The sequence below is a fragment of the Seriola dumerili genome, unplaced genomic scaffold, assembly GCF_002260705.1.
Source record: "Seriola dumerili isolate Sdu_G_001 unplaced genomic scaffold, Sdu_1.0 BDQW01000432.1, whole genome shotgun sequence".
Lineage (NCBI taxonomy): Eukaryota > Metazoa > Chordata > Actinopteri > Carangiformes > Carangidae > Seriola > Seriola dumerili.
This window is the reverse complement of record NW_019174687.1, coordinates 6,627,377-6,652,990: the sequence shown is the minus strand read 5'-3', so window position 1 is coordinate 6,652,990 and position 25,614 is coordinate 6,627,377. Positions and strand designations below refer to the sequence as shown.

Genomic DNA, 25,614 nt, shown 5'->3' with positions numbered 1-25,614 from the left:
CATGTGACCCTTTGGAGGGTTGGGAACCACTGGACTAAAATATTTTGGATAGACTCTAAAGTAGTTAAAAGTACAAACAGTGTACCAACATGTCACTGTCATAAAAAATAAAATGACTAGGGACATTTATTTTTGAATACTTAAATACATTTTGCTGAAAATGCTTCTGTATGCTACTTTTACTTAAGTAGGGTGAAGTATTTTTACACTGGTGTACTGGTACTTTTACTTAAAGGATTTGAACACTTCCTCCACTACCTTCCACTGACACATTACCCTCTAGCTATTCTCTACTCACATTTCTCCACTTCCACCTGCAGAGAAACACCTTGCTGTTATATTTTCGTTTTTTTGACCAGTCAGGAGGAACAGCGACCGTGTGAGTCCCCGTTCGACCCCTACAGAGCTATGGGACCACCACACAGCCACGTGCGGCCAGTAGGAGGGGCCATGTGGTGCTGAGGTGTTTGAGAAGGTGATACCGTAAAAGCGGCCAGTGTGTCGCAAACCAGGTGTTTTTGCTGGGGGAAGGTGATGTCGTAAAGCGGACAGGGGAAGGGAGGGGTGAGAAGGGTGAGGAGGGAGGAGGAGGAAGGAGAGACAGGAGGAGGGGGGAGGGAGGAGGTGACTCGCGAGCGGCTGCGTTTCAGACTCAGCGAGAGGATCATGGCGGATGGCCCCAGGTGTAAGCGCAGAAAACAGGCGAACCCGAAGAGGAGCAGCGGTAAGTCCAAACTCCTCCGTAACCGCCGATGAGCGACCCGGGCGGGCTTCCGGCAAGCTTTTTACTCGGTAAACTCCTTCTGGAGACTTTTTGGGAGTGAGTTGGAGCACGTTCCGGGGAGTTTTGGGGAGTATTGGTGTGTTCATATACCAGTGTGGTGGTGTACCGTTATACCTGGCTGGCTTCTCTCTCTCCGCCTAGCGGTGCACGGGGCCGCCTGACTGAGTGAACCGTTATCCGTCTGTTATAATAACCCGAGGAGCGCTTCATACTTGTCTGTATTTTTTAGTTTTCTACACTTTCTCCCTCTTTGTTTCTGTACTTTTCAGCCACTTTTCCACCCACGGCAACTCTTGGCGGCAGGTTACGGGGCTTTCACATAACAACGTGGCCCGTTGAGCGCAGTTTGTAGTTTAGTAGTGGATGAAATTTTTAGGGCGAGGTTGTTACGGGATTAGTTTCATGCTAACTTGCTGCTCACTCGGCCCCGGACGGTTCAGTTTCTAGCTCCCGTTCAAAATAAGTCAACTTCAGCTGTTTGTTTTTAATGGCCGGACGGTAAATCGTGCTTTTGCGGCGAATGCATTGGATTTTCTGCATGGGCTTTGGTCGGCTTCACTGCTGCTCCGGTGATGGCAAAGCGATGGGATGTTTATTTTATCTCCAGTTCACCCCTCCCTGCTACAACTGCAACACCACATGTTCGCATATAGTTAAGGTAAGAGTGGAAATTGTGTTGTTGATTCTCCAAAAGTAGATTTGGGAAATTTATCTTCATGCTTGCATGCATTTCCTTAATATCCGCTCCAGTTTAGCTTCATAAATCCAGCATTTTTTGTTAATCGGCGTGGGTTTTTTGTCGATTGTCCTGCATATTGCTCCCAGTGCACATTCTCCACTGTTGCTTTTTGCACCTGTAAAATCGGGTTTGTGAACCGTTGCACGTGCTGAAAATACACGGAGAAGGAGATATATGGACTTATAGCATGTCTTTGGTTGCCAGTGTTGACAAAACTTCACTATCCTACTTTGTTTCTGTTTTAATATAGCTGTAATAACCCTCTCATGTCACCTGCAGGGATTTTACCTCCATGATATAGTTATAAACATGATCTCAGACTAGGTGTTTCAGGGCTGAGGCATTTCCCTTTCAATACGAGTATTTTTGAGTCCACCTGTTATGAAGTAAAGAATATAAAAATAGAAATTTACACGTAGCTTTAAATTTAGACAACCCTTTGGAGGCAGAGTCTCTCATTGGCCGGTTTCTTACCTGTACTCCCCCCCTCTTACATCGTATCAGCCAATAAAAAAAGTAAACCCATAAATATATATATATTTTTGGACACCGTTATGAGGCATGATGTGTGTGAGCCGAGGGGCTGGAAAGCACCTTTTTTTCTCTCCTCCTGCTGACGACACGACGGTGACTCTGTGCGTCCGTACAGGAGCCATCATCATCATCATCATCACCATCATCACCATCATGTTTACCTGAACGAGGATAACGGGTCTGACAAATGGCCTGGAAATAAACACAAATAACACCTGCGGCTCTCGCTCGTGAACGGAACAGGATCTGCTCGCCGTTTCCTAAATGCTCTGTGTCTCGTGAGGAGCCAGGAAAACCGCTCCAAATGTCAACTTGTGCAGGTAGACATGATTTTTTTTTTGTAGTTTTCACCGTGTACCGTGTACCAAGCTTCGCATGGATGCTCGCCCCCTTCACTCTCGCGGGATTTATCTCATCGACACGCATTTCTGACCCACTTGTGCATGTCTTATCTCTCCTTTTATGTATTTTTTTGTGGATTGGTTGACTCGTTTGGTCGAGTGCACCCTGCAGACCCGTGTGTGTGTGTCTGTGTGTGTGTGCCCAGGAAAATGAGCGGTTCATAAAGTGATTATTCCTCTGTTATTCCCCACCGTGTGCATTAACAGCGCTGATCAGGGCTCATCGTCAAACCTTTCGTTTCCATCTATTGTGTTGCGGTAATTCGTTATACAATTTCCTGAGCGGTGTGCGGAAGGGAATGGCGGTCAGTACCATTACTGCAGTGAAGGCGGGGTTGCTGCTTTTTTCTGGACCGGAGACAGCCAGGTACGCAAGGTGATGCAACACCTATGAAGGTGTATTTTAACCGATTTCCCCGTGATATTCTCGCTACTTGATGGGAATGATTCCGAGCGTCTCGTTTAGTTTTATCTCTAAGGAAATATAACATTAGATGAGATTATAATGTGAAAGGCGCGCAGCCTGGTGCGTGTAACGGTGATTCAGTGCGCACCGCTTTGATCAGTTTCAAGTGGAACTCATCTCTCTCGTTTTTGTTTCATTTTCAACCTGCCTCTCTTCAAACGTGTATTTTTTTTATTAGTTTTCATCCACATGACACAGACTGCTCGTTCACAGCCCGTTCACCTCTTTGAATTTCAAAAGAGCTGATGTGCCAAACATTAGCCTGTGCTAATGTCCCATGACCTCCAGTCTGTCATCACCATGATGAGGCTGCTGATACAATTTATTATTACTCTCACAGAAGCTTTCATTTTTGTTTGTCATTTCCTCAGCAGTTCCTATGCTCACATTACAAGATAGTAATGACTGTGTGCTCTATAAGTCCAACTCATGAACATATATGCCAATCTAAAGGTGGACAAACTCTCTGCCATGTGTTAGAAAGTGAGTAAACACACTGTAGATTTATGTTAAATTACAGCCCATCCCACTGACCCAAGCATTTTCTGATAACAGGTGATCTTCCTCAGGTGACCATAGATACTTTTCACTTTATGCATTTTAATGCTTTTAGTCATTATGGAGCCTCCTAACAATTATTTAGCAGTTAATCTTCAAATTTTCTCAATGAATCAGTGATAATTGTGCAAAATGCTCATTATAATTTCCCAGTACTCGAGATGGCACGTTTATATTTCTTGCTTTGTAGAAATTGATTGTCATAGCCAATTAATTAATTGACTAATCAATTAATCACCAACTTGTTTAAGCTCTGCTCTGAATGTCTCACATGTCCCAGAGACATATGTCTTGTCCTCACTTCAGAGTTTTGCTTAATTTTGTATATTATGCATTAGGGATGCAATTATTATTTTCCTTATCGATTTAATCTGATTATTGGTTCATTCATTGCCATTGGTTTCCCAAACTCCAAGATGACAACTTCAAAGTGCTTTTTTTTGCATGACAACAGAACATAATCATACTGTGGTTATATTATGATTGGGCAGCTGTGGCTCAGGACATAGAGCGGCTCACCCACTATTCAGAAGGTCAGAGGTTCGATCCCCAGCTCCTCCAGTTCACGTGTCAAAGTGTCCTCGGGCAAGATACTGAACCTCACGTTGCTCCTGATGTTCCATCAGTGTATGAGTGAATGTGGCAACTGTTGTAAAGTGTTTTGAGCGGTTGATGCGACTATAAAAGCTATATAGGTGCAGTCTATTTACCATACAGTGATATAAAACAGAGAAAAGTAGCAAATGCTGATATCAGAATTGTGGCAGTTTTGCCTGAAAAGGGATTATAACCATTAATCAGTTATCAAAATAGTTGTCCATTAATTTACTGTCATTCGATTAATCGTGGCAGCCACATTATGGATGAGAGTCTGAGAACATTGTAAGGTAAAGTATTACACAGACTTTCACAGTTGTCCCCAAATTACATCCACCTAGGTTAATAACAGTTTTGCATTATAAGAAAATATGTGTTTTGTTTTGTTTTAACTTTTTTTTTTCTTTGTTGTTTAGTTTCACAGTCGTGCTTTAAGTGAAGCAGAACCTCTAACAAAATCATTAGTAGATTGTTATCAGATGGATTAGGGATCCTCTCTGGTAAGAGGCAGAGTTTTACTCCCACTCCATGAAAGTCAAGATAAACACTGTCTGTGCTCTTTGCTGTAATACCTCCTCTGGTATTTAAACTAGTTAGGAGCACATGAAAGAAAAGGCTGTATGTGAGCAACAGCTCAGATTTTGTCCTTGAACATTTTTTATACAGGAGCATCACTGGCAGTCAGATGTTGACATCCATCTTTTCATACCCATAAAACCTTATGTTTTGGAGTCATTTCCTGGAGTTCTGATCCCTTTCATAATGAGCCATCTTGGAGTTTGCTTGAAAGAGGCCTGGGGCTCATTTTCTAGTGTCCCTGAGCTGTTATGTTGTACTACCCAAATTCACATGTTTTTTTTTTTTCTCACTATCTTAACAAACAAACCCTAACTTGCCTGGTATAGTGATAGTTGACAGTCAGCTGGCCTTACTCTGCTTTTTTATAGAGATGATTTCCCACCAGGCAGAAACTGTAAACATGCCAGTATAAAAGCCTCGCAAATGATGAGAGTCAACTTGATATAGGTCTGCAAGGATGCCCAAAACTTTCACTTTTCCCTGACTGGACTTATTTTTTACTTGAATAATATTTGTGCCACACATTAAAGTGTACATTTAAGTGAGTAGGAGCAGCATACACAGAACAGTTAATAAGTTAATAAGACAGTTATTCCTGTGTTTTTAAAAGAGCAGAGGAGAAATGAAATGTTTTTGTTTAACCGCAGCCTTAATGATCTCATTTTCAACTCCACCTCATGCTAAGCTTCTGCAGTTCCACTGTAAATGGCAGGTGTCAACCCTTCATGTGCACCGCCTGTTGCTGCTGCTGCTGCCGCCGCTTTGCCCACTGCTTCGTCATACAACGCCTCTCCTCTCGCTTTTAAGTGCTCCGTGTTTGTGTGTGCCCTCTGTAATCTAACACCGCAATTTAGGGACTACAGGATTGTGGCCTGGTGTTAACATACCTTGACAGGATAAAAACAGCGGCCTACTCTGAGGCTTGGACGACTCATACGCACAAGCTAGCCAGGGCTCGACCTTTTAGCAGGGTCTGTCCGCCTGTCCTGTGGAGGGTTTTTGGGGAAATGGTACTGGGTGCTGGGCTGAGGTAGGTTGTTTTTGTTTAGGTTCCCTGTTTTGGTGCCAGTTACGGTTCAGTGAATGCTGTGCTAAAGATGTTGTTTATTTTCATATATTATAATAACCCTACGCTTAATTCAATGGTAGATGTACATTTTGGTTGAATTAGCTGGAGCAGTGATAGTGGTGCATTAACAGACAAGTGTAGTGTTTACAACAGCTTTCAGTGACTTATTATATCAGGGCAGTCTGATATAAAACAGACATTTGTTGACATGAAAGGGCTTTGAATTACTGTTTTAAAGGATTACTCTCTCCTTCTGGTGATAGGCTCTTTGTTCAGCTGTGTAGATGAGTAGCATTTTCTCTCTGTATCTCTGTTATGAAGTCTATTGCCCTTTGACTGAGCGTATTTCTTCAGAGAAGTGCTGTATCACTGTGTAAAACTATATTCTGTTTACCAGCGTGTCTGGACCAAAAACCTCTGCCTTGCACAATCACACTCTCTTAAAGGAAAAGGGGTTTGGTATAAAGCTGCAGCATGTTTTATAGGCCTCTTTTGTCTTTATGTATGAATGAACCATTTTCTTGAGGTCACCCTAAGGTGCTCCAGTTTGAGCTTTCCTACGGAGCAGAGGAGTCATGTGAGTGTCCTGCCTCTGAGTTAATACTGAGCATTTATTTCTAGCTAATATGCCTTGCCATAGGCCGGGTTCACCCTGTTACACTCATTTCATCAGACTGATAAAAAATAATAGATGTTATAATGTTTAATGTGGTTGCTGAAAATCCAACTAGAGATCGTCGCTTCACCCTGATTTTTATTTGAATTTGTTGCAGCCTAAATTACTGTTGTATGGAGGATTGGAATTTTACTTTCAGTTTTTTAGAACTTGAGTCTAATTTGAATATTTATGCACACGTCCATCTTTGTTGTTTGTCAGTGAGAAGTGTTAGAGGGAAAATGGTCCTGAGTGGGATTAGAAGTGGTTGTGGTCAACACAAGCTGTTAATTGATCCATGACCATTGGTCATTCATGGTACTTTCTCCTTGTGTATAAGAGCCTGGAGCTGTGTGTTGTGTGTGTGGTGTGGTGGGTGTGGGTGTGTGTGTTGTGTGTGTGTGTGTGTGTGTGTGTGTGTGTGTGTGTGTGTGTGTGTGCTGTTTCCCTTGCACAAATGGGCCTGTGGAATGACAAAGCACTACAGGATGTCTTTAGCAAGTCAGCATCAACCCCTCCCATTGCCTTTTATGGTTTGGAGGGGGAGGTGCGTCAGGGCTACTGATGCTGCTGCTGTGACTAATTGAGTAGTGTTTGTGTGTATGCGTGACAGAGAGAGAGGGAGACAGAGTGTGTGTGTGTGTGTTTGTGTGTGTGTGTTAGCATCAAGGTGGGAAACTGCTACTTTCCTCCAGGCTTTGCATAACAACACGGTCCTGCTTGTTGGGATTTACATGCATTAACATGGTGCCTGTGAGGGAGAAATCTTCCTGCTGATGCTGTTGCGTTTCAATTAGGTGACGTAGGGCTGATAAAGGCACCTTGACAGCTGAGGCATGGAAAGTTAAGGCAGATGACTCAATACAGCCAAACAATTAAACGCACCAGTTTTAAACCGGTTGTAACAATATACACCCCTACATCTGACTTTTACTGTGTGTCTGCATTCATAGGAGGGTGAATCAAAAAGTCAGAGGGTGATGATGGTGATGATGATAACAAAACTATAAACCAAACATGGAAGTTATACTCTATTAAAATGAGATGCAAGAACACACAGAACAGCATAGTGGATATAAATAATACATGTGTCACTTACACCTCATTTACACCCAGTGAAAACCTCCAACCACCATGATATCAACTATGGTATTTATGAGTTTAGCTTTTTAAGGTTTCAGGAGCTGAAACATAGAAACTCAGTGACGAGGTTTTCACATGGCAGCAGTGGTGTGTACTGTCGATTAGCAGATCTATGACAAACAAAGCAGCAGAATCACTTCATTAACTAACCCACATATTCAGAAAGTTAGCTCATATAAAGGACAAATGACTAAAAACATGCACCAACTGCCTGTTTGTCATGCAGGTGTGATTTGGCCCAGCAACTCATGAACACTCAACACGAGAGCTATTTTTAGTGGAGGTGAAGGGGAAACGTGCACTGCCTCTGATTTAACACAAAACTAAGAACAACTCATTTTGTCATTCAGGCTGCACTTGCATTGGGAAGTGTAAATAAATGTGAAACTTGCATGGCAGCACGACTTTTGTTGCAGCAAGCTATACGTCGTATACACCCCCCAAAACACACCCACCCACCCAGTCCTCCACATAGAGGTCAGAGGTCAATGGAGCAGCCCTGGAGCTGTGTTACACCACAGAACACAAGAGCCACATGGTCTGAGAAGCTCTGCGGCAGTGAACAGGATATGGATGCTCCATAGGTTTTCACTGTTTGGCACAAACACTCAGATCATTACAAAAATGCTGTATACATTTAATAGTAAAGCTGACTGTTTCTTACCTGCACTGATGTCACTTTAAAAACAAAGTGTTTGGAACAATTCAGACATTTGATTTATGTATTACATGTGCAAGAGTAAAGCTGCAGTAAAAACTTGGTGGATCTTTAGGACAATGTTGAGAAGAATACATTTATTCCAGATGGCATTTATAATCAATTTACTTATTGTGTGTTGCACATTCAAAACTCCAATAAATCCAAAATATCCACAATAATGTCACAGAAGAGTACTACATTTAGATGTCAGTGTCTTCAAGAGAAATTAAGAATTGCATGCTTGTTCTTTCTGAATAAGTAGAAAAACATTGCTGCCCATTTGATGCTGTAATTAATGAAAGTTTAAAGCTACTCTGCCCTTATAAAAGTGTAACAGGAGAGATGCCATGCTAAGAATGAGGAGCTCAGACGAGTACAGTCACCGTGCTCGAATCAAAATAAGATTACAGCAAAGCCAAATCCTGCTTTAAATTTACAATGGCGTTTAAAATTGATGTTATGAAGACAAAGTTTTCTCACTGCCACCTACACTCAAAACAAACCAAATGTGGAACCAGAAGTGAAATTTACCTCCAGCACCACTGGTGCATAAAATCTCAGAGGAACTGCCAAACTCGTATCAGAACCTCCTTTTCTTAAAGGTGGCCTAAACCGTTTCCACAAGTAACCTGCTTTGCCGATGCCTTTCATCATTCTCATTCAACCACCTGAATATTCATGTATTCAAGAGGCTCCCCGAGCAGCTAACAGCTAAAACTTTAATCTACGCTGCTCTGCAAACCAAGGCTGAGCTGTGAAAGACAGCCTGTGGTGAAGGGACCCAGTTTATTCTGCTGCTGCTGACCAGCATCCCACCTCAGATCATGCATGTGTGTGTTTGTGTGTCAAAATGTCCATGTATGCGTGCGTCTGTGCATTTTCATGAGTGTGTGTGAGACATGAAATAGTTTATAAATGTGAGTTTATACATTTTGTGAGTTTGTGTGATTGTGGGGGTTATGTGTGCATGCAGGCCAGTGTGTGTTAAAAGAAAGAGTCCCATTCAAAGTCCTGTGTGTGTGTTGGAGAGGGGGAGCACTCTTTCACACTCAGCTGGTGGGAAACTCCTCTCCCTCTTCTTTGGTGGTGGTACGATTTGCATATTCTGCCATCCTCCATTCTCTTTTTTCTCCTGCCACCTGAGAAGCAGAACAGAGGCTGTCGGCTCCTCGAGCTCAGAGGAAATCAGTGAAAACGCAGCCCAAAGCTGCTGCCTGCCTTCAGGCATAACGCTGAACCACAGCCGAGGGTGCTGTGCAGCAGAGACTAAGTCGAGCCGTAATCCCGTGAATGTTGGTAATTGAAGAGGAATGCCGCTCGCCTGTGATAGGCTGCTTGCTTTGATTTGCTTCCATTGAAAATTGGGACACATCTCAAAGGTAAACCGAAAGGAAACAGGTGCAGGAAAGTTAAAACGGAAAGAAATGTGGAGCTGAGAGGCGGAGGAGTGGAATAATGAAAAGGGTAAATAAAACAGTGAAGCAGTACAAAGTTAAAGCCCAGCTCATCATTGGGTTATCTCCTCTGTTTGTCCCTGGCCTGAAATATAGTTTTTCACCTTAGTAACAAGCCATTAGTGTCATTCAGTCATAGAATCATACGACTGGTCAGGTCATCGATTAGTCATCTATTAGTCTAACTATTCAATCACTTCATTGATTGCAAATATTCAAGCGAAAATCTAAACATATTATATGTTTTATATATATATATATATATATATATATATATAGATATAGATATATTTCTTTATTTTCTGACATTTTATAGACTTTCAATTAATCAATCATAAACAAAATAATCACATTAGCTGATGATGAATATACTCATTTCTTGCTGCCATCGAATCAAATTCTCAAAATAAATCTATTTGGGAAATAGATAATTCTATTTATTCCTAAGGTTGGTGATTCACTTTTTAAAGCTATGTTGAACATAAAAGTGAAAATAACGAATTCAGAAAAATTCAAGTTAACTTTAGTCACTTGTTATTATGTTGTTATACTTGTTACTATTATGGTGCAAATCACCATAATCACTGATCATCTCACTTGTTATAAGAAAGATGAGCTTTTAAGACTAAATTCTGCTGACTTAATGAGAACAGGTGACATTTCTTTAGTTGGCGCTTTCTTGACTAGGACACTATTGGAGTTTGCTTTTGTTTTGTTTTTTTTACCTCAAATAGCACTGTGCACTGTAAAGTAATGTAAAGTGTGTCTTTAGGTTTGCACTATCCCCTATCCTCCAGCTTTTATCATGCCTTTTCATAGCACCCAGGTTATTTTCATAGGAACATTATTTATTACAATAACTTTAAGAACCACAGCAATGTATTTATTCTGATTTAATATTTCATTACTTACAAACAAACCAAAGCTATATAAAGCCACCAGCCATACCAAAGAATTCTTTGTGATTGAATAAAGCTAAGGAGAAAAAAAAGTCAAAAGGAAAACCTACAGTAAGAGCAGGGGAGGCAACCTCCCAGCAGCCCCAGTGGTCTCAGGAGACATAAATCATGAGTGGTGGACAGGTGGGTTAGGAGGGGCCTGGACTCACTAAAGACACCCCAGAGACCTCAGAGGGTACAGGACAGGTGGGAGTGGAATAGAGAATTAGATTAGAAGCACAGTAGTGATTTATCTCTCCCCTTTTACATTGTAGCCTGGTCCCCATTCGAATCGTCTTTGTCTCAGATGTGTGTATCAAACGGCAAGAGTCACACAGAAATGACTTAAATATTGTCATACTTGCTTGAGGCAGAAAATTGAAGTGGAACTGGAACTATGTGACGTATAGTGCTGAATAAAGAGGCATAATCACCTCACTGGTCAAAAAGCTGGTTGACTAGCAAGCCATACCAATATACCTGCCATTTATATATACCTACCTTTAAATGATTACACATGCCCCTCTGAGAAAAGTCTTCTGTTACTAATCTCCTGTTCACACATTTGCAAAGTGACAGGCTCTCTCTTGCCTCTCATGAGCCTGAAGCATGTTGCCATGTTTAGCATTGAGTTGGTGATCTACATACCCTGCTCTGATTGGACAGTTATTTTCTCTTGTTGCTGTATACTGGTACATGATGGAGTTCATGTCTGTGTTTCTGTTTCCATGCATTGTTTTTGTCTTAAAGTCATATCTTAGGGGAAGCGCTGACCTTGATGTCTAACTTTTCCCTTGATGTCTAACTTTTCCCTTGTTTTGTTAATGTTTTTTGTTAATTTACTTGGAGCTGATTAGTTGTTGCCCAGTTTTTGTTCCCTTTTGTCAGACATCAGGACACTTTTGCATAAATTCTAAGAGACTTTTGAGTCTTTGATGGATGTTCCCGGCATGTTTTTCAAGATTCAGGCTACATCCGCTTTTGCTACGTTTAAGCTTGGCGTTCACATTTTAGTTTGAAAACTCCAGGATTGCGTTTTAGTCTGGACGGGCAGAAACACGGAGGAAACAAACAGAAATGATGATGCACACACCAACATTCGTTTATCAGTCATGACGTATCCTTCCGTGATTCATCTCACTCCTATCACGTGACCCTTTTCCGGAAGAAAACGACGACTCCAAACCTCAAAAATGATAAATACAGTTGAAGTAACACCAAAAACTGAACATTATAACTGGGCAGTGCTGCTACTGGTATTTGAACATCGTTTAGGTTGCTCAGTTTTGAATGTGTTACGTGTAATGGTGCACCACTTTACCGTGGTTCTGCCGACAGGTTTCCCTTTATTTATTGTTATGTTACATTTGTTTTATTGTCGGATGGAGACAGAGCCGCTGCCTCTCTGTTTTCCCTCTCCCATCATGCAGGATGGATGGTGAGCGAACACGTTGAAATGGAACAGAGGATTTGATTAGAAGCTGAGTAGAGATGTGCAGTGTGGATTCTCTCTTTGTGTCTGTCCTCCATCCTGTGTCCTGTGGGCTTGATTTGCAGTGCGCGGAGCCAGAGGGATGATATATGACGCTTGTAAAAGTGAACACCGGGAGGAAGAAGGGAGAGGAGGGGGCAGACACCTCTTGCTTGCAAACAAAGTATGCAAGTCTATTCAAAGCCCTTAATAAACTGTCAGCGTAGATTTAGATTTGTGCGTTGATGTAGGAGAACATTAGGAGTCGTCCTTTTTAAATCACGCAAGCAAATTCACGGTCGAGTGAAAGAGGGAGCTGGAGAGGCTGAAAGAAAGGGAGTGTTGTTATTGAATTACAGGTGATGGTTGCTAATTGGGCCCTCCAGAGGTTGTGTGAGTGTGTGTGCATGTGTGTGTCTGGTGTGAGTGTGTGTGTCTGGCTCTAGGGATGCAGAGTTGATGAAGCTGTTAGGGTAAAGTGCGGGGCCCCAATGCGCTCCCTGAGTGCTGCGCTTTAGAGGCCTGTCCTGTCCCTGCGGAGGAGCACTAATGGAGGCCACCCAGCCCTGATGAAAATACAGCCAGACTGGATGGATGGAGGGACGACGGATCCAGGGGGGGTGATGCTGCTGTAATTGAGGCGGCTGCTGGGTGAGAAGAGTGCTCGGTTTTTGATGAGCTGTGGGCATGAAGCAACAGGTTTACACCGGCGCTGTGACAATAACTGCATTACTGCCCCACTGTGTTTCTTGGCAGGGCCTGAAAGTCACACTGCACAAGCTTTTCATATGAATACATGTGATGCGACTATCACCGATTCATGTGACACAGTCGTGACTCAGCCTATGGCCAGGCCATGAAATCGTAAAAATGTGATGTCGTCAGTTTTGTGGGAACATCCTTTGTTGTATAAGAAGCAAAGTGTTGTATGTTTACTGTCGTAGCAGTGACAGCTTGTTTGGAATAAATAGAAGAACAGGTAGCAAACATGAACAGAACTCACCAGTAGTGCTGAAAGGATTAATTCATAATCAGTCATTAATCTAATCAATCATAGTGATTTATTATGGAAAAAAGTCAGATATTTGCTGATTGCAGCTTCTCAAATGTAAAGATTTGCTGTTTATCTGACTGGAAATCAAATATATTCAGGTGTAGAATTGTTGGTTGAACAAAATAAGCAATTTAAAGGCTCTCAGAAATGGGCATTTTCCACAACTGTACTAACTAAAACAGCAGCGCCCACCAGAATATTTTCCATCTCTCCATACTCTGCCCACAAGTGATTAGTTTGTGATTGGCTGAACACACCTGATCCAGCTAATCAGCTCTTGGTAGAGCTGAGATTGATAGTAAAATATGGACCCACAAGTGAGCACTACAGGAATCAAGGCTTGAAGACAGAGGACGACCTGTAAACCAGTACAGCAGACTGGATTTGAGCCTCCCAGTGTATGGTTCACGCTTTTCTTTGCTGAGTCAGGACAGTGACCTTCATTCACTGTGTCAATGGAGCTCTTCTGTATACAAAACAAACTGGATACTTTCCAGGGAAATGATTTGGCACTCGTGTTTTTTCCAGGATTTTAAGAACATTGATACTAAGTTGTGTGAGATTTCTTGTAGTTTTATCCCTCATTTCCTTGCGCAATTTAGAACTGAAACAATTTATCAATGAGCCGATTGACAAACAGCAAACATGCCAAACATTGTCTGCCTCCAGCTTTTCAGTTTTCTCAGGATTTGCTGTTTTTCTTTGTCTGATGTGATAGTAAATTGTCTTTAGCTTTTTGTCTGTTTATCAGACAAAACAAGCAAAACAAACAATTTCATTTTGGGCTTTAGGAAATATTCATCTTTTACTATTTTCTAACATTTGATAGACCACACAATTAATAGATCAATTGAGAAAATAATGGGCAGATTAATGAGCAATGAAAATAATCATGTGCAGCTCTAGTGTAGTGTCATGTGTAACTACAAGGCATTTTGGATTAAAAAAAAAAAATCCTCCCCCTCCTCTTTCACTGTATTTCTGTATTTATCAACACTTGCAATTTACTTTACCTCTGTAATTGTTCTTCTCTTTTCTGCTGAGTGTTCAGGATATAGGACACACACAGTCTTTTCTGCTGCCGCTTAAAACGCCACCGTGCTTATCCACTTTGGTAGATTTTTGTTGATCAAAGCAGTTTTGGCTTCAGTGTTGCTGCTGCAGGATGACTGCTGAGGTGTCAGCTGTTCAGTCTACGAGAGATGTGGAACAACAACACTGTAGGCCCTGTCATCTTTTTGTCTCAGTATCTACCTTCACTGAGTGAAACCTGTGGGGCAAAGCCAATGCGTCTTCAGATATGTTTATGTGTGCATGTGTACTGTACTGTATGTGACAACATCAAAGCTACTGTCTGTGACACCGTTTGCATCACCACACCTGTCGATAGCTGCAAAGCTTTGCTCTTAAAAGGTTACAGGACTCAAGTTAAGTTCAACTGTAAACAAATATGTGGATGATTGTGTGGCTCGTTTACTTTGAAGAAGGTGTGTCTGCTATGGCAGGATGTGTGACGGGGTCTACTGTGTGTCCTGACAGGGTTTTCTCTGCACCAGTGCTGCAGCATTATGACTGGTCTGTTTGCAAAATTTCTATTTTGTGCGCTTTAATGTTTGACAAAAAGCTGATATTCTTAATGTAACACTATACTTGAATTGCGTGTCTTTTCTTGGTGCACCATTGCTGAGTGAACGTAGAGGAAACTGTGTGTTATCTTTGCACCTGGCTAGGTGAACCGTCATCTTCACTTTGCACTGTGTATGTAAGTATAAACATCAGATGTAAGAGCGCCTCACTGCCTGGATAGTTTACAGTTTATCTCAACAGTTTACTGACTTGATAGGGAAGGTACAGCATAACCAGCAAGATGTTGGGAAGTTTTGTCTGTAGATGGTTAGTCTGGGCAACCAGGTTTTTTTTGGAGGTCAGTTTTTTTAATAAATGTTTTAGACTGATATTTCTGAGGGAGGCCACTACTCTATGATATGATAAAAACATTTTTTTTGATTTTGGCCTTTGTCTTTAAATGTTGGTATCAGCCATGTTATTCCAAATTAGCTGTTGACTTTTGGAAGCCATCAGCTGGTGTAATCGATGGGCAGAAAGTTTAATTTCCTGCCCTCATCAAGTATGAAACCTTAGCAGAAGTCTGGGCTCAGCTGCAGTTTTCCTTTTTGGGTGATGGTTACATGAGAATTGGCACAGGTGCAGCTCCCAGGCTGCAGCTTTTTACGCCTTGACTGGGTTTCATCAGCGCTGTTTGTTTTCCCCTCTAGTCTCATGCAGCAGGCATCTTAATGTGAGCTCAGAGATACTTGGAGTTAATCTCGCCAACCTGTAGTGAGCCTGCGTGGAGGCTCATTAGTCACCAGTCGCTCTGGCCCTAACAGTCTTAACAGAGAAGGCAGGCCGAGGCCAAGAGTTCAACAGCAGGGTCATTTTTCCAGCGGTATGTGAACACTAAACTTCCATATCTTTACTGCTAGCTCCATCTATAGTCTATAACTTTTTGTCTTGTACCAATGTGACAACAATTAATGGATTAATTGATTGATTAAATGGCTGAATATTTGAATATCTTTGGTTTTGCGCAAGAAATTTACACATGTGAAGTTGGTCTTTGAGAAATTACTATGAGCATTTACTACTATCTGTGAGACTAATTAATTGAGAAAATAATCAGCGGATGAATTGATAATGTGAAATAAACTTATGCTAATTTGGAGAATGATAAAGGTGGTTATAAAGCCAGTTAATCCACAATAGGACAGATACCTCAATCTAAAACTCTCTTTACTTCTTCCTGAGAAAAGCCCAGCTCTTGTCAGCCTCTTTTCTCCCCCACCCAATCCATGTCAAGACAAGTCCAGTGTAGTTATGTTCTTAGTGCTTCATAGTGCATCAGATTTGTCGAGCAACACAGGACTGAAAATACAGCTAAAACAACAGCTGAATGCAAGCAGAAACAAGCAAAATCCAGGATTTGTTGCTAGTATTTGTGTATTTGTGTCTTAGTATGTGTGAATTGTTGTGTGTGTGAATTGTTGTGTGTGTGTGTGTGTGTGTGTGTGTGTGTCTGTGTGTATACCCTTCCCAGCGTAGCAGGTGTGCCTGGGCTTCAGTCCCATTACAAGTTTCATAAATACCATCTGACACCGTTACAGCAGGCAGGCCTCAATATAAAACTCTCCTCCTGTGGCGTAAGCATGCAGCCCTCTAGCACAATCATATTATACCACACTTCATGGGAGGAAAGCTACAGCCCTGCCCAGCACCTCTTAACAGAGCAAGCTACTCTGAGCACACATAGTTTCTCTCAAGCTGTGTCTCATGACTTTGAGATTGAGCTGCTTTTTATTTCTGTATTTAAAGCACTTTGTGTCAAACCTGTTTTCTTTAAAAGCCTTGTGAGTTAATTTGAATTTACTCAACCATAGTTGGCTCCTTCTTTTAGTGGATCCTTCTCCAGGGCTATAATGTGTAATGTCCATTGCCACACATGTTTATTTGAGAATTTCATCCTGTCCAAAACACACACAGCCACTTAAATACACACACTTTCGGAGGCATTAAGTTTACATCAAATTTAATGGCGTTTAATGGAAAAAAAACATGGAGATCTAGGTGTTCTGGAGTTTAATTCATCTGTATCCTTTAACTGTTATGGCAAATTGGGTGCAGTCTGTGGCCAGAAGGTGTAATAAATTTGTCTGGCATTCACTTTGTGCAGATACACCTCTGCAGTGTTTGCCTCTCTGCTGCCTCGTCTGGATGACATTTCAGTCGACTGGCGATCTGAACGTGCTTGACATTTTGCTAAACTGCGTTCGGAAGGTCCTGCCTGTCCCCGTGTTTTCCTTCCCCCTCCTCCCTGCATTGTGTGACTGGGTAAACAGGCACACACTCACACACACACACACACACACACACACACACACACACACACACACACATGCGTATATCCTCACAGACTCCCTGTACATCCAGGGAGTTTGCTTTGTACGCCTGCAGGCTTAGGATTATGCCTTTGTCTTTTATTGCTTACCGCGCACAGAACAGCCTTGAATTGTTTATTTTTGATGTTTTCCCTAAACACACCTGTAAAGGAAAAGTAGGCTAGCATCTCATTATGCTCTCAAAACAGGCCAGTTTTTTCACAGTCTGTTCATGGAGGGTCTCTACTGCTCAGCCTTTCCTGTGCCCAGACATTCAAACAAAGTGTTTTAATGCACCAAATACGACTCTTTGATCTGCTCGCCTGCAAGTTATTAGACTAAAGATCATCTTAGATGCTTTGTAGGAAGTGTTTCCACATAGTGTTGTGGGACCAGACCGTTTGAATTTATACCAAACATGCTGTTGTTGTGTAGCGAGGTAAAGTGTAGCCATGCCCTCTCCCATCATCCCAGAAGTTCAGTTGAAGTTTTAATCCGCTGGCTAAGGGCATATGGAGATCGTTCTCCTGCTCTGCTTGTGTGCCACTCAGATAATGAAGCCTTCCCTCCGCACTGCCAGCTCTCCGGTACCCGGGCACAATCTCATCCCTCCCCAGCTTGACGCTCGCCTCGCTGACAGCCGTTCAAAGTGAGCTAGCTAGCCGTCCGGCATCCAGACGGCAGCGGCATGGTCTTCATTTAGCGAGGACAGAACTGCTGTGCCAACCGAGGCTTCGTGCCAGAGAGCTGCCCGCGGAGCACGCCACGGCTGCTGCCAACTTCTGACATACAGTAGATGGGCGGTTTTGCGCTGGCAGTGCCAAAAATACAGTGGTCTGATTAAGTAATGTGATGTAAGATGGTGGGGTGGTGTGAAGTAGCCTGCTGGATTTGGAAGATGGAGATATCGTTAGTGGGGAAGGGAGGAGGAAGCTGCAGCTCTGTTCGTTCTCCATCTGTGTTCTGATTATGAAATTAGGCTGCTGACTGGATACACAGACCCATTCATGAGGGCTTAATCTTCAAGGAAGGCTGTGACTCTGTAGTTACACAGGTGGATTAGTACAGTAGTAGTAAGGCCACTTTATTATAGTATTAGTAGAAGTAGTATAGTTAAAAGTAGGGCAGTATCCAACTCTCATATTTCTGATCTTTTTGGCGTTAATAAAGCTGCTAATTTTCTTTTCTTCTGGCCAAGGAGACGTTTTGGCTTGTTTTATCCACCCAGCAGTCCCACACCCAGAGTTATTTGGTTCATGGTCACATAAGGCAAGAGCAAAGCAGAAAATACTCTACACTACTCTCAGAAAAACTCTCTGCATTTGAGGAGCAAATTTGTATTGTGGATGACCGCAATACAAATTTGCTAATTTGATAAACCAAATCTAAGTAAACAATCACAACTATGACTTAAAGACTCAAACTGAGACTGTCCTGAGCTTCTGTAACGTGTGGTATTTCTGAGGCAAGCAGAAACATTCGGCTGTAATTATCAGACAGATTCTAACAAAACGTTTTGAGTTTGATTTTATTGCTCAAAAGTGTGTGTGACTTTGCAAGAATGGAGTCTCTGGAGAGCAACAGCAATACAGAGCTAATATAACCCTCCACCCACACGTCCCTCATCTGTGTTGTTAGAACAGGAGGTGAGGCGGGAGATGAAAATGAATAAATAAGACAGCACTAGGCACTATTTTTGATATTCAAGCACAGTATAGATCCACTAGCCACTAATACACACAAGCTAACAAAGTCAAGTGTGGTTTTATTTCATATTTTTATGGTTTTATATGAAGGGATGCTTAGGGAGGTTATGTTTTGATATATAAATGCTCAAAATTTTTACTTTTTGGCAAAGAAAGACAAGAACAGTTGATGCAGGGGCACAGGAGAAGAATATCAAAATGTATTTTTTTTATTTCACTCTGCCCTAAAAGGAACCTGCATGTTGTGTTTTAGTAGGTAAACCTGCATCAAGTTTGTATGTAAGCTGTTTTTCTCATGCTCTCATACATGCAAACATTTTGACTGATGTTGCCTAACAGCGGACCTCAGTTTGTCCAGACAGCCGAGGTCAGCAGTGTTATCCAAAGGCAGTTTTTTGATATGACAGCAATAGTGTGTGCTCCAGTATGTTTACCCAAAAGCTTGAGGCAGACCCACACGAGGCTTGCCTGGTCGACTGTTAAGCTAAGTGCTTAGTTTAGCGTAACCTAGCCTAGCGAACCATGGCACAGATACAGAAATTGCTCAGGGCGATACACGCTTTCCCCCCACAGGCTAGCTTGTGTTGCAGAGGCAGCTATCTCGCGCAGCTAAACACACAGCTGCCATGTTATACACATCACAATGCTCAGCTTTAACTGATGCTAAACAGCTCTTTGTAACCGGTGAAAGTCTTACAGCTCTGCGACCTATTTCCCAAGGAGTTCTCTGCCAGGGAGAGAGCGAGTGTGATATGAATACAGAGCAGGTGAGAGTAGGAGGGAAATGTAGGGGAGCTGGTAGCGAGCAGGAGATCATGACCACAGCAGTGCAGCGGTACCTGCTGGGGCATAAATCAGGCTGACAGAGATTATTATTATTGATAAGATGGAAGTGTTTTATCCTGTTGAAACTCACAGTCATTGTACAGCCTCCTGACTTCCATGCCAAAATGAGAAAGCCACATTTTGTCAAACATGATGTCTACAAACAAGCCAAAGAAAAGAGCTTTGGAAAGTGTGTATACTGTGAACTGTGAACCTTTGGGATATGCTTAAGATCTATGTATGGTCATGTCAGTCATGCTAGGAGCTTGTCAACCATTCAGCAAAGGTTTTGTAACCTAAACATGTGCATTGCAGAGTCTCCACAGGGAGATTAGGTGGCAAATACGCTTACTATAGTTTATTGATCTGATGTATGATTAGCTGGATGCCTCTGCATTACCATGATTGCCTGTAGGATATCCTTTGTTTAGCTCCAGTGGAATAGAAAGCCTAATGGATATTAAATTAGCCCTAGTCCAGATTGAAAATACATTATGAGTTGTAATGAAAGCATATCTGGAAAATCAGGGTGTGGATTGAAACACAAGATGTGTTGGAGGTAACTGAGTTCTCCACTCTGCACTCCAGCTGTCATTTGAGTGGCTCTGGAGCTTCATCTTTTCCATTATGTGTCATGATAATCATTGTGTTATGAATGGTTTTTAAGGCTGTGGCAGGCAGGGTGAATCGAGTGAGTAGAGAGAGTGTTCTGCGTGATTAAAGACTTAATAGGTGAACCTGAGTGGCATTTTCAGTGCGATAAGCCCAACCTGTGTTGTAGGGAAGGTCAGTAGAGATGGTATTAACACACAGAGCAGAAATCCACAGATGTGTTTCTCTGAACTTTGTGTTTTAACTTTCAGAAAAGAGAAAAGAGAATGTTTTTTCTCTGTAGTTTCATTCGATAGTTTTACACTGGGCAGCCTCTGATGAAGGAGGCTTGATGGAGGCTTGATGGAGAGGATATTAACCTTGTTGCACCTAGAAGAGATCAACCCCACCCCCACTTGCAGTGTAGAGTGACAGGAAAGATGGAAGACAGAGAAAGGGGGTTGGGCCATGTGTTAAAGGTCATAAGGCAGTGCTGAACCCACAGCGTCCACTGAGCAGCCTGGATAGATCCCGTCTCTCACTTTGTTTTGTAATATTGTCCAATCTAATACCTGACTGATGCCCGCTGGAGAAATCCTCCTTTTGCACGTGGAGGTCACAGGTCAAGTTCAGCTGCATAACAACCACTCTGGGACAAGAAGGGATATCCTGTCAAGGACACTTTCGCGGGTCGGGTGGTTGAACACAGCTGTTTGGTTTTAAGAGCAGTGTCCTCCCACGGTGTCACTCCACTGTCCACCAAAACCCTGATGGCCCTGCAAAGTGGCCCTGAAACTAGAGCTGCACTATAGCCTTGGGCTGCAATGATTAATTATATTATTAATGAATCTACCAATTGTTTTTTTGGTTGATGAATTAAGTAATTGTTGGGTCTATATTAGATTAGTCAAACCAATGAAAAATAATTGTCATCATTAAATCATTTTTCAGGCACAAATGCCTGACTTCCCCCACTTCCAGCCTCTCCTCCTCTGTGAGGATAGTCGTATGTGACAGTGAATGAATATCTTTGGATTGTAGTCCCAAAAATAAGGAACTTAATACCATCATCTTGGGCTTATGGAAATGTTTAAAGGCAGTGTTTTAGTATTTTCTCAGATTTTATAGACCAAATGAATGATCAAGAAAAGATTTGATGGATTTATAGAATATAATGATAGAATATAATGAAAATATCGATAGATCGATAGATAGAAAATAAATCCAACATTGACATTGGGCTTTGGACTGCTGGTCAGATGAAACAACCAAAGATATTCAGTCAACTATCATGGAGGATGAAGAAAACCTGCAAATCCTCACATGTAATAAGAGAGAACCGGTGCATTTTCGTAATTTTTGCCTTAAATTTTGACTCAAATCATGTGTCATTTATCAAACTTGTTGCAGATTGATCTGCTTTCTTTTAATCAGTTCAACTGCACTGAAATCATGTAGTCTAAATATCAATGCCTGTGCTGCCACCTTTTCTTTGTTGCGGTTGCTTCTAATGCTCAGTGGTATCTGACAATACAGACAATTAGCTCATCTGTCCTTTTTTCAGGTATTATAAGAATCAGAATCAGTCACTTGAATGACTGAGTACAATGAGTGGGAAGGTAATTTGTCCGGGAGAGGTTGTACTCACAGATGACATTGTGCATGCAGAGAGAGACAACGCTACCTCACGAATAGACCCCGAGAACAGTGTATATATAACATATGCTAGAGAGTAGTAAACACCTGTGATTTGGGTGGTTGACTTTGAAAAACCAGTGCATGGTGTTCAACATGGAGCAGTTTTACCTCCACTGAGGTTCTGCTCACACAAAAATGCAGCAAAAATATATTTATTTAATTAAAACCCTGCTGAGAGTTTGATATCGCACATAATATTCAGCATCTAATTACATGGTTGTTCTGGTTCATGTTTCATTTTCTCATCTCTTATACAAGCACAAGGCATTGTGTCACATTGCTGTACTAATTTTTAAATCCAAGTTAAGTTTACTGAGCACACAAGCTCAGCAGCTACAGCCCAGTTCACATTCATACAGATGGACACGTTCAGACCTGAAAGTACCCAGTGTAATCACAGTCTTCTGCTTTCTTCCACTCACTGGAGAAGCTGACAAAAGTTTTCTGAGGAAGTTTAAGATTTTTTTGTAAAGCACTATGTAGCTTCTGTTAAGTGGTCTGCAGATAGACCTATGTTTTTCACTGCTTTGGGATTGACATCCACTTCAGTGATGAACTGATCTCTGAATCTTCTTTGAAATATGACAACCTGTCGACAGCCAGTGATTGAAAAGTTCCACCTGATTATATGAGTCTGTTGCTTGTAGTGCGAATGCAAGTGTAAGACTCCTACACCCCACAATATCTGGAAAACCACTGTGCAGTGAAATGAGTGGGTCAAATACTAATACTGGGCATCCACAGCACAGTGATGACCCAGATTTGCTCCCACCAGTATCTGTCACTCCAGGAAAACAACAAAAGACCCTCAGCGGTTGCAAATACAAATAAATCCCCCAGCACCTTCGACGCTTTATAAAAGTGTCATCTGCTGCATGTCTGCCTGTTTTGTTGTTTGTTTTGCCGATCACAAGGTGCACAGCGCAGCGTCTGTGTACGGCAGGTAAAGTGTCACGTAGGCACATTTCACAGGAATCCGGGGCTGGATAATAAGATGGTTAAAGCACTTCCTGCTCCAGATGTGCACCAGGTCTGACAGATGACGGAGACTCAGGAGCTGTTTGTTTATGTTTTTTTTTTGTTTATAGTGGCAGTTCAAGCATTTAGCTCACGTGCGTACCCTGATTGATCTGGGTTATGTTGAAAGAGCAGAATAAATCTGTATTCATGAATCAACTAAAGCAGAAAACAGGCCGGTGTGATATAATCTGAAACAGAATCAGTTTGTTTTGTAAGTGGAACAAACCTACGTGAATTTCTCTCTCTGATAATAGAAATGAGGCCTCTGTGCTGTCCACTAAACCTGAGGACAGGGAACTGACCAAAAAATTTGCATTTAACGGCCAGTATCAATAAATACACTGATTGTCAGTGAATTATGTCATCTTTGTTTTTCATTTTAGAAGCAAAAGGGCTACAGATTTGCTGTTTCCAGCTTCTTAAATGTGAGTTTTCTTTCGCTTAACTGAGTACCTTTGAAATTTGGACTGTTGGTCAGGCAATACAAAACGCTGTTGTTATCTTGGAAGCTGTAATTGGCATTTTTATCAACATTTTATAGACTAAACAATTAATCAAGAAAATAATCTGTCAGTAGATTTTTGCATTTTCCACTGAGCACTGGGAGAACACATCCCATTTTATTCAGTTTGTAGTCAAGGTCACCTACTCAATAATTTTGAGAACATCGACAGGGAAACTTTATATTAGGCCTTTTAAATGAAGAGACTATTTCTAGATTATTTCCATAAATACAAAACAAAATGTGCAAAGAAAATATAACGGCTTTTCACATTTTTATTTAACTGTAATCAGAGAGGAACATGAATCATGTTGGAGGCTGATATCTGGTACTACATTAAATACAGTATTGGCAGATACATATATCAGTCTAGCTCTGGCAGGTACTTGAAGACAATGTGATGACAGTACAAGACTCACTGTCAGGGGAGAACTGCATAGTTCATAAAGTTTAAATTGCTTTAATTGTTTTTTTTGAAGCACTTGCGCTCTCTGGCTCAGTGGGTGGTAGCTGGTGAGTTGAATTTGGTTATTGTGGTGGGAGCAATAAATGAGGAACATTTTGTTTGTATATTAACACTAGAACCTTTATTCCTATACAGTATGTCCCTGTGATGTGATGGTTTGATGTGACAAATTGTCATTTGTTGGTTAAAAGTATAGTAATTCTTTGAGACAGTGCGTAGGAGGTCTCCAGCACATTGTGGCAGACAAATCGGCCGCTCAGGCTGGAGTACAAAACCTCATGTAATGCTCACTGTGTAAATTGTGTCTGCTCTGATGCCACAAGGAAAGATTCCCCTGCATCTGCTGCTGGATAAACTGATTTATATTCAAATGACTGGATTCAGGAGCAGCTCCAGCTCGACAGTATCCATTGTTGCATCTCACCCACGTGCTAGCTGCCGTGCTTTCTTCTCGTCCTCCAGTTTGTCATGTGGTTAAAGGCCATGTGGTCAGAGCCCCCACCCCCACCTCAGCACAGTGACCTGTTCTGCCTCCTCCTTCTCCTCCTCCTCCTCTTCATGTGGTGGCCTCTCCATGCTTTGTCACTGCTCGTTCCCAGCCAATGGGCGCTAGCGGCTGGGTAGCGACCTTTCCGACCTCTTTAGCACTGCTTGGCGTAGCGAGGCGCTGGGCTTGGCTGCACTCTCTCCTCTCTGGCCTCTGGTCTTACACTGAAACATGGCTGCTCACTGTGGGGGGTGGCAGAGGCTGCGGGTAACCATCAGCATGGTGGTTACCAGCTGCACCTCATGTCCTTCTTCTCTGAACAGAATCAGCATTGATGTGCATTAATAGCATTTGATATCAAGGCACATTTTAAGGTGGGAAGTTACCATGAGTCAGATGGTTGCAGGATGAAAATCTTTGTCATGTTGTGGCTCCTTTGCATTAAAACCCAATTAGACTGGTAAAAGACTACAGGTGGCATCCTTCAGTACCAAAAGTTAACTTCCTAACAAAACTTGCCATAAACAAAACTACATAGATGGCAACAGATTTATTATAAACAGTGCGGGTGATATATGTGTATGTATGGATTACTTGAGTACAAACAGAAATTGCTGAGGCTCAGATAGCTTCGTTTGGAAACTGCTGAACACTAAGAAACAACAGAAATGTTTCACCACAAATCAAGATAGATATGAATATGAGAAGAGATGAAAAATTAATCTCTATTTTGTTATGAATTTAAGAAATATAGGCCCATACATCGGACCTTGGTGGAAGGACACGTGTGTCTTTATTTTGTATTTGTGTCCTGCTGTGAACGACACCTTTGGAGCCCCTACAGAACTGCTCGGAAAGAATCGACCCCACTGCCTAAAAAGAAAAGGTCTTGTGAGGGCCTCGTTAATCACATGTATTGATCTGATAGCTAGGATTAGCGTTTTGGCATTACATATAAGGAAATGTGTTACAAAGTAAAAAAAATAAAAATCACAGCTGTGAACCAGATTTAAATATTTGACTCACCCCAGAAAACCTTCCATTCCCAGATGTCCCTTACCAATACTAATGATGTCTGAACAGAGCTTCTCTCTGCACCATCTAAAGTGTGCGAGCAGCATAAAACAAATTTTGCAGTGTGGTGCAGTGTGGTCTTGCTCCAATATTCCTTGACCCTCTCATGCTCCGGTTGCCAGATCTCATCTGCACTGAGGCATAATTAGCCGGAGCTCTGAAACAGTG

At 41.9% G+C, this 25,614-nt stretch overlaps 1 protein-coding gene across 1 annotated transcript in view; it reads left to right on the top strand.

Annotated features, from left to right (window-relative positions):
• Window positions 1-666: 666 nt before the first annotated feature.
• The window catches only part of LOC111233899 (zinc finger E-box-binding homeobox 1-like), a 63,935-nt gene continuing 38,987 nt past the window's right edge, over window positions 667-25,614 (top strand). Inside the window, exon 1 of the mRNA XM_022761813.1 lies at window positions 667-724. Coding sequence (XP_022617534.1) covers window positions 667-724 — 58 coding nt within the window. The remainder of the gene's footprint in view (window positions 725-25,614) is intronic.